Source organism: Ovis canadensis, chromosome 1, assembly GCF_042477335.2.
Source record: "Ovis canadensis isolate MfBH-ARS-UI-01 breed Bighorn chromosome 1, ARS-UI_OviCan_v2, whole genome shotgun sequence".
Taxonomy (NCBI): Eukaryota; Metazoa; Chordata; class Mammalia; order Artiodactyla; family Bovidae; genus Ovis; species Ovis canadensis.
In genome coordinates, this window is record NC_091245.1 from 161,685,325 (window position 1) to 161,695,251 (window position 9,927).

The window sequence follows — 9,927 nt, forward strand, 5'->3', positions numbered from 1 at the left end:
CCATCCGTGGGATTTTCCAGGCAAGAGTACTGGAGTGGGGTGCCATTGCCTTCTCCCAGAAAGTTGGACGGTTGCATGTAAGTCAATGAAGTTAGAACACTCCCTCACACCATACACAAAAATAATTTTAAAATTCTTAAAGACTTAAATGTGAGACATGACACCATTCAGTTCAGTTCAGTTCAGTCACTCAGTCATGTCTGACTTTTTGCGACCCCATAGACGACAGCACTCCAGGCTTGCCTGTCCATCACCAACTCCCGGAATTTACCCAAACTCATGTCCAAAGAATATAATCAGTCTGATTTGAGTATTGACCATCTGGTGATGTCCATGTGTAGAGTCTTCTCTTGTGTTGTTGGAAGAGGGTGTTTGCTATAACCAGTACATTCTCTTGGCAAAACTCTGTTAGCCTTTGCCTTGCTTCATTCTGCATTCTCTTGGCAAAACTCTATTAGCCTTAAGACACCATAAAACTCCTAGAAGAGAACATAGGCAAAACATTCTGACATAAATTGGACCGATATTTTCTTAGGCCAGTCTCCTAAGGCAATAGAAATAAAACCAAAAATAAACAAATGGGACCTAATCAACTTAAAAGTTTTTGCACAGCAAAGGAAACCATAAACAAAACAAAAGACAACCTACAGAATGGGAGAAAATATTTGCAAACAATGCAACTGGCAAGGGTTTAATATCCAAAATACACAAATACACAACTGCTCATGCAGTCCAACAACAACAGAAAAATGGACAGCTCAGTCAGCAAATGGGCAGAAGACCTAAACAGACATTTCTCCAAAGAAGGCTTACAGATGGCCAATAGGAACATGAAAAGATGCTCAACATCACTAATTATTAGAGAAATGCAAATCAAAACTACAATGAGATGGCACCTCACACCAGTCAGAATGCCCATCAATAAAAAGTCTGCAAATACCAAATGTTGGAGAGGATGTGGAAAAAAGGGAACTCTGCCACAGTGTTGGTGGGAATGAAAGTTGGTGTAGTCACTATGGAAAACAGAATGGAGGTTTCTTAAAAAACTAAAAGTTAGAGTTGCCATATGATTCAGCGGTCCTACTCCTGGGCATATATCCTGAGAACACTGTAATTCTGAAGGATACATGCACTCCCATGTTCATAGCGGCACTATTCACAATAGCCAAGACATGGAAACAGCGTAAATGTCCATTGACAGATGAATGGATAAAGAAGATGTGGTGTGTGTGTATATATATATATAATGGAATGCTACTCAGCCATGAAAAGGAATGGAATGATGCCTTCATGTATGAAGCTAGAGATTATCATACTAAGTGAAGTAAGTCAGAAAGAGACAAATACCATGATATCACATATATGGAATCTAAAATATGACACAAATCAACTTATCTGTAAAACAGAAACAGACTCACAGACATAGAGAAAAAATTCGTGATTGCCAAGGGGGTCAGGAGGTGGGGGAGGGATAAATTGGCAGTTTGGGGTTAGCAGGTGCAACCTGTTATACATAAAATGGATAGACAACAAGGTCTTACTGTATGGCACAGGGAGCTATATTCGGTATCCTATGATAAACCATAATGGAAAAGAATGTATAACCGAATCACTTTGCTGTACAGCAGAAATGAACACAGCGTTGTAAATCAATTATGCTTCAATTAAAAACAAACCTTCCAACTTTTTACCTGGCTCTCAAACTTGCCATAAATAAGAGTGTGAAATCTGTAGTTTATTATATATGCTTTCAATTAATATCTTTGTTTTCACTTCCTACTCCTGTAACATTTTGTGTGCTTTTCCTCTGTAGTTCAACAGGTCAAATTATGCCCTCTGTGGCTGTAGTTCTCTCTCTACTCTCTTCATTCACTCCTACTCCTCTATCTACATATCATATTTCAGAAAAGTGTTCAAAGTCACTATTAATTAATGAGTTTCTCAGTCCTTTTTACTTTATTGTTTTGAGTTAGTACATTTTTCAACACATATTTAAGGATGTCTAAAGGAGAGAGGGAAAAATCTTGTCATCAGTTTGCTTGTCTTGAGTTAGAATTTTTCAGTCCTTTAATAATTGAATATAGAAAACAGAATTTGAACTTACTTTCATAATGTGGATCTTCATTAGAAACCCCAGTTATTTGGGATGTGCTCTGTGAAAGTAAGGGCTTCTCTGGTGGCTCAGATGGTACAGAATTCACCTGCAGTGTGGGAGACCTAGGTTCGATCCCTGGGTTGGGAAGATGCCCTGGAGAAGGACTTGGCAATCCACTCTAGTACTCTTGCCTGGAGAGTCCCCATGGACAGAGGAGCCTGGAGGTCTACAGTCCATGGGGTTGCAAAGAGTCAGATACAACTGAGCGACAAAGCACTTTGAAAGTGAAAGTTGCTCAGTTGTGTCCAACTCTTTGTGACCCCATGGACTATACAGTCCATGGAATTCTCCAGGCCAGAATACCAGAGTAGGTAGCCATTCCCTTTTCCAGGGTGTCTTCCCAGCCCCGGGATTGAACCCAGGTCTCCTGCATTGCGGGCATAATGTAGGTCTTCATTGCTACTGCTGCTGCTGCTAAGTCGCTTCAGTCGTGTCCAACTCTGTGCGACCCCATAGACAGCAGCCCACCAGGCTCTCCCATCCCTGGGATTCTCCAGGCAAGAACACTGGAGTGGGTTGCCATTTCCTTCTCCAACGCATGAAAGTGAAAAGTGAAAGGGAAGTCGCTCAGTCGTGTCCGACTTCGCAACCCCATGGACTGCAGCCTACCAGGCTCCTCTATCCATGGGATTTTCCAGGCAAGAGTACTGGAGTGGGGTGCCACTGCCTTCTCCGGGGTCTTCATTAGAAGCCTCAATTATTGGGATGTGCTCTAGTTGTTTAAATATAGGTGTGAGATGGGTCTGTCTGTGCTCTTGAATTCAGTAGAGAGAAGTTCTTGATTAGTAACTTCTCTGGGGTTATAACCACAGCAGCAGGGCTGAAACTTTTCTAGTTTTCTCTCTCAGTAGATGACCTTGCTTCCTACTCTGCTTTTAACAAGACGCTCTATCGTGAACTTCCATTTACCTTAGAACATCCCAGTTCCCAGTTCATTCTCTCTTGCTGTTTCAGGTGAAGAGCTGGAGTCCATCTTTTCTGAAGCGATCTCCTCCATTTGCAGCCTGAAGTCCTGGGACTGTTCTCCTGGATCTGCATCTGCAGATATGTTCAAATCTTCCCTTTGGTGTGGGGAAAAAACCTTCCTTCCCATCTTTTCCTTGAAGCTACATGTTCAGGTGGAAAAACCCTCTAAATTTTTTTCTAAGTTCTGATTTCTTTGCATATAGGTATTCTCTTGATGTCTGTCTTCAGTCCACTTTTTTCTCTTGTCCTTTTCCTGGGAAATCCTGTTTGTTCCCATAACTTCATCTGTTATTGAGCCCTAACCAGTTTCCTTACATTCAGGTGCTCCATTCCACCTACCCATTAGTTCATTTCAGTTCAGCTCAGTTCAGTCACTCAGTTGTGTCCGACTCTTTGCGACCCCATAGACCACAGCATGCCAGTCTTCCTTATCCATCACCAACTCCTGGAGCCTCTTCAAACTCATCCATTGAGTTGGTGATGCCATCCAACCATCTCATCCTCTGCCATCCCCTTCTCCTCCCGCCTTCAATCTTTCCCAGCATCAGGGTCTTTTCCAATGAGTCAGCTCTTCGCATCAGGAAGCCCAAGTATTGGAGTTTCAGCTTCAATATCAGTTCTTCCATTGAATATTCAGGACTGATCTCCTTTAGGATGGACTGGTTGGATCTCCTTGCAGTCCAAGGGACTCTCAGGAGTCTTCTCTAACACCACAGTTCAAAAGCATCAATTCTTCGGTGCTCAGCTTTCTTTATAATCCAGCTCTCACATCCATACATGACTATTGGAAAAACCATAGCTTTGACTAGATGGACTTTTGTTGGAAAAGTAATGTCTCTGCTTTTTAATATGCTGTCTAGGTTAGTCATAACTTTCCTTCCAAGGAGTAAGCATGGCTGCAATCACCATCTGCAGTGATTTTGGAACCCCCCAAAATAAAGTCACCTACTGTGTCCACTATTTCCCCATCTATTTGCCATGAAGTGATGGGACCAGATGCCACGATCTTAGTTTTATGAATGTTGAGTTTTAAGCAAACTTTTTCACTCTCCTCTTTCACATTCAAGAGGCTCTCTAGTTCTTTGCTTTCTGCCATAAGGGTGGTGTCATCTGCGTATCTGAGGTTATTGACATTTATCCATTAGAACCACTCAGTGTATTCCAAGAAAATGAGTTACTCCGTACTCCACCTCCATCCTCTGGTCCTTAGAAGAACAAAACAAGAAAGTACACAAACATGCTGTCTGTCTCCCCATGTGGATTGGTCTGATTATCAATTTTCTAGTCACTCAGGGATTTATTAGAAAGGAATAGTTGTAAGGCTGTTTGTAAGGCTATACACCCAAAGTTGTTACAGTCAGAGTCAGAGTGCAGTTAATTTCAAGTACATAGCGTTTTTGCCCTCAGCTTCCATAGTTCTGTGTTAATGTATCTAATCAATCTGCATTTTCCTGATGACACACAGGTCTGCAATTAAGGCCTTACGTCCTGGAGGGCTGCTTGTATACTCTACGTGCACACTTTCCAAGGCAGAAAATCAAGATGTGATCAGTGAAGTTTTAAACTCCTACAGTAACATCATGCCTGTGGACATTAAGGAAATGGCAAGGGCTTGCTCCCACGACTTCACATTTGCTCCCACTGGCCAGGAATGTGGGCTCTTGGTGATTCCAGATAAGGGTAAAGCCTGGGGCCCAATGTATTTTGCGAAATTGAAAAAATCATGGACAACTTGAAATTGGAGATATGCCTTTTGTGAACCATTACATTGATAAGACATGCCTGTATTATTATATTTCTTTTTCTAGTCTCTCTGCATGTAAACATTTAAATAATAATGAAGTCACTTTCGCTGGATATGATTGGAATCCTATTTAGTTAATACTGTGGCATTTCAGAACTTTTCAGGTGTATGTTTTTCCTAGAAATGTTTCTATAGTAATGATTTAAGATGCTGCAGTTGGTGTTTGTTCTATATAATAAATCTACTGTATCTTACTTGGCCTTTTGTAGTTAAATTAATAGTAATATATGGTTTTAGGCATAAAATGTTTAGAAATACATTCTATCCATAATGTTGGTGCTTTGACCCTTTAAAAATGCATGTTTCCTGGCCCTCTTATCATTTTTCTCCTTATCAAATATACAGATTCTCTGAGGTTTTTTTTCCTTTTCTGTAAGAACTGATTGGTATTCTGACACTAACTTCTTAGGCAGCAGTATTTCTAGTTCTAGCAAAATAAGTTTCTTATTTGCCAAGTTGTTTTTTGTTACGAACTATCTTCTGTTTACTGCAAAGGTCAGTGACTCTATTGACACCAGCTTTATTTCTCCCCCGTTTTTTTTTTTGTATTCACAAATACAAATTGAAAGGGTAAATTATGTTGAAAGGCCGTTAGAACAGCAGATTCACACGCACATGTTTGACTTTCGACATTCAGCTTGTAGAATAATGGAGTCTATCCAGCAGGCTATAAAGCAAGTACTTGAAACAAAACCAGAATGATTAATAACCGCAATAACTGAACTATATTTGGAGAGTTTTGCTACATAATTGCAGTCATAATGAGCACTACAGAATCTGATTATCTTACAGTTGCAATCTGGAGGGGCTTTTTATTTCACTCTGTTATGAAATGTTATCTGAGAGTATGATGTCACATATTAATGCACAAGAGGGAAATGCCTAATGAAAGTGGATTATACTATTACCAAAACTGAATACCATTTACAAAGCGGCTCTCCTTGTTTACACATATCCTGGGAATATTGTGTACTTTTCTGTGTATGTACTTAGAGTTTTGGCCTCAGGTTTGGATCTTCTGTTTTCTCTAGAAATTGCTTCACTCAAGAGTCCGAACATCCTTTTCCCACTATTAAGAAAATTTAGGTGGTATATTTTGAAAGATTCCATCTATTTAAAAATAGCTTAAAAAAACTGTATAGATACAAAATTTTGTTAAATCTGAATCTTTTTGAACTATTACAGTCTGTGCATTTACACTAGAGACTGTTTACTCATTTACTGTTTTGTTGTTGTTGTTTGATTTGCAAACCTGTATAACTGGGTTGCTATAACTGGGGAGTCCTAGAAAGAATTATTTTTGTATATTCATTGCATTAACCATTTTGTTTTCTCTGTATCTAACCAATATATTTGAAGAAAAGCTGGATCTCTTGGACTCAATCAGATATACCAGATAAATACAGAAGAGTAATAATAATGGAAAAGATATTTTTTACGTGTGTGTATGTGTGTTTAGTTTGTCCTTATTGGTTTGTGTTTTCAATTTGGAATCCTGCCTTCACTTACTGTGATGTTTAAAAAGTCCATTTTGTGTAGATTAATCGCAAAGTAAGTTGTCACAGTGTACTTTGTTGAATGTCATTGTTTTCCCAACACAATGCCTAATTTGAATACTTGGTATACTGTTGGATTAGGCCTTTCTATGATTCCTGAAAAATGCAAATTTAAATATACCTATGAGAAGGAAATGGCAACCCACTCCAGGGTTCTTGCCTGGAGAATCCCAGGGATGGGGAAGCCTGGTGGGCTGCAGTCCATGGGGTCGCACAGAGTCAGACACGACTGAAGCAACTTAGCAGCAGCAGCAGCATAGCTCACTATTGTTAGCAATAATTACAGTGAAACATCTGACAATTCATTGAGCATTAAATATTTTTCTTCATATAATACTTTTTTTAACTTTAAAACAACTCCAGGAGTGAGTATCATGACTACCTTTTCTGAATGAGAAAACCCAAGTTTAGTGGTGTTCCTAGATAGCCAAGTCTATGCTGGTAAATAAAGAATGGAACCAAGGTTAAAATTAGCTGCAAAGTCCAGCTCCTTCTCACTATTCTGCTATGTCTCATGGGATATAGTTTATAGGAACCCTAAAGATTATCAGCTGGCTTTATCCTTATTCTTCATTGCTCAGCCTTCCCGGTATATGCAATTCCCTATTCTCAGGGCATGAAAGGGTTAAGTAATACTTGGGGGAAGAACCCCAACTTTGAAGTGTTTCAGGCCATGTTTGAAGGAAGTACCTCTTGTGATTGCAATGCCCAGAAATCTCCCATAGAGGTATTCTGTGCCTTCTTTTTCTTTGCAGGTGCTGAATTGAAGAGTAGGAGTTTGGAGCAGCCTGCCAATGTCAACTGAAAAGCAAGGAGTAATTGATATTACTTTCTGTGGCATTGAGTTACTTTTAGAATAGCTGTATAAAAATTTAGGTTGCTTACCAACACATTAACTTCTCTGCCATCAGCACACTGAACAGCCCATAGTTTCAGAAATAGACTGTGAATAAGTGTAATGCATTTAAATGGTTTGTACTGAATTTTTAAAGCATCAGATATTATCTGTGGCTAGAAATCAAGGCAGCCTATGGATCTTTATACTATTACATATCCATATAGCCTTATACTGAAGATTGCATGCTACTCCCTTAACAGAATTATGAAAAATATCCTTTTATACAATGTCAGCAGGCGCAAAATAATAGATACCACAACACTTGCTACATGAAGTAATCACAAATCTAATAGGCCCTTATCCAAGAAAGACTTTATGTCTAGAGATAAGCATCAGATAATCTGCATAGGCTAATGCAACTCATCTGAAATACAAAAGAAAATTGGAACCAGTACCAACAATTTTATTAGATGCCAAGAAGTCCTTTGATGCAGTTGAATGGGAGTACTTGTGTTATATGTTAGGTAAATTTTGCACTGGGGACAAATATAACAGATAGCACAATTTATGTTCATCTCATTTATATGGTTCAAATCAATGGTTTACTATCTTCTTTTCCTTGCCTTATTGCTGTACTGGGGAGGGAAGTAAGGATGATGCCCATTACTGATGTTACTTTTCAGGCTGACATTGGAGCTCTAATAGCACCCAGATCCCCTGAGTATCTGAAGGATATTCAGATGAAGGTTCACAAGTTAACTAATGTCTGCTGATTATCTACTACTTGTGCTGAAAGCCCTAACAGCATCTGTCCTGAAAACATTAAAAGTGATGTCAGAATTTGGAATGCCTTCAGGCTGCAAAGTCAGTAGGAAAGAATCATAGATGCTATATTGACAAGAGTCATTTCTATTAATATTGCTTAGGCAACATTTAAAATAGAGTGGAAATTTTAAAAGAATTGATTTGGGATTCTCACTAGGGAATGATTAAACTATAGAGTGGAAAAACAAACTTAAAAAATTGACCTGTTAATTCAATGTTAAGATTTTGTAAAAAGAAGTTTCACTAAATCTAAGGGGGAAGAAAGCCTCGTGGAGCATATTCCTCTTGAAAATTTAATTAGCTCAATCAAATATTAACTCCATACCTTTCTGTAACGTTTCATAAGTGAAGAAAGTAATTTTCTTGGTCATGTGAGATCATATAGCCATGTTGAAACTGGGTGAAAGCATATGCTACCTTAGGAAAAAGACCATTTGCCTCATTGGAAGCTGTTTGATGGCGTACGTCATGACTCAATTAAACTTGCTATGGCTTGTCAAAAGGAATTTTCTGCTGCATATTGCTGTGGAAGAGCCCATTACACACCAATAACTATATAACCTAGCAGAATCAACAGACTAAAACTGTATAACCTATTGAAAAATAAGAAACATCCAGCTTCTTAAAAACATCCTAGTTCTTAAAAACAAGTGAAAGTAAAATTGCAGATACTAACAAGAATGGGCAAATTAAGATGGAATTAGCAATGGTGATAGGAGAAAAGGGACTGGGCTTATTTTAGCTTATAATTGCTAAGTGATGTGATTGTTAATTTACTCATCCAGAGTGTTACTAACCTTTGCGAAATGGTAAACTTGACCCTCATTCTGGTACTACAGTAATTTCTGGGGTGAGGGACTGAGGAATGAGAGGACCGGAGTACTTGTGCTGACTTGTTAATTGATGTTAGTAGGGCAGGATTGCTGTGGTTTTGTAGCTCATAGCTGTCAATGCTTAAGAAAAGGGAAGGCTGGTGGCACCTAGCTCATATGCCACTGGAAATTGTTTTGTGTGATATTTGTAGCCATGAAGAGCTAGTATAACTAGTTTTATTGATAGCCATCCCTCTTGATCATAAAAAGTGTTAAGTGTAAATCCTAGATTATAACAAATGTGTTTAACAAACACAATGTGTGTGCATGCTAAGTTGCTTCAGTTGTGTCCAACTCTTTGCGATCCTATGGACCGTAGCCCACCAGGCTCCTCTGTCCATGGGACTGTTCAGGCAAGAATACTGGAGTGGGTTTCCATGCTCTTCTCTAGAGGATCTTTCCCACCCAGGGATATAACCCACGTTTCTTACATCTTCTGCATTGGGAGGCAGATTTTTTACCACTAGTGCCACCTGGGAAGCCCAATAAACACAACTGACATACCCAAACTACCTATCTTCTTCAAAGTGATGACTTTTTGTCGTATATCCTAGCACAAATAGTTTTTGTTAAATCTTGCATTTGAAGCTGTGCCATAGATGTGTTATTTTCAGCTGCCTAGTTAACCTGACAACATAGAGTTAACAGGTTCTTTTTTCACCCCACAGTATTCAGTTGGCTGAAGCTACTGTTGATATAGTTTCAACAGAGGTGATTTTTGAACCAGGAGAATGGGTCAGGAGAGGTTTAAGTGGGGTTTGGAACATCACTCAGGTTGGGTCTAGATTGAGTCCATCTAGCATGTTTCAGAAGCAAAGGACACTTATACAGTCCTGAAGGGTTTCAGATACACTATTAGGAAAAACATTACAACTCTTAGCAGAGTTTACACATTCATCTATCTGGTCACG

General features: G+C 39.1%; 1 protein-coding gene across 1 annotated transcript in view; it reads left to right on the forward strand.

Annotated features, from left to right (window-relative positions):
- NSUN3 (NOP2/Sun RNA methyltransferase 3) overlaps window positions 1-6,363 on the forward strand; it is a 61,042-nt gene extending 54,679 nt beyond the window's left edge. Inside the window, exon 6 of the mRNA XM_069579001.1 lies at window positions 4,587-6,363. Coding sequence (XP_069435102.1) covers window positions 4,587-4,857 — 271 coding nt within the window. The 3' untranslated portion in view covers window positions 4,858-6,363. The remainder of the gene's footprint in view (window positions 1-4,586) is intronic.
- The last annotated feature ends 3,564 nt before the right edge of the window (window positions 6,364-9,927 follow it).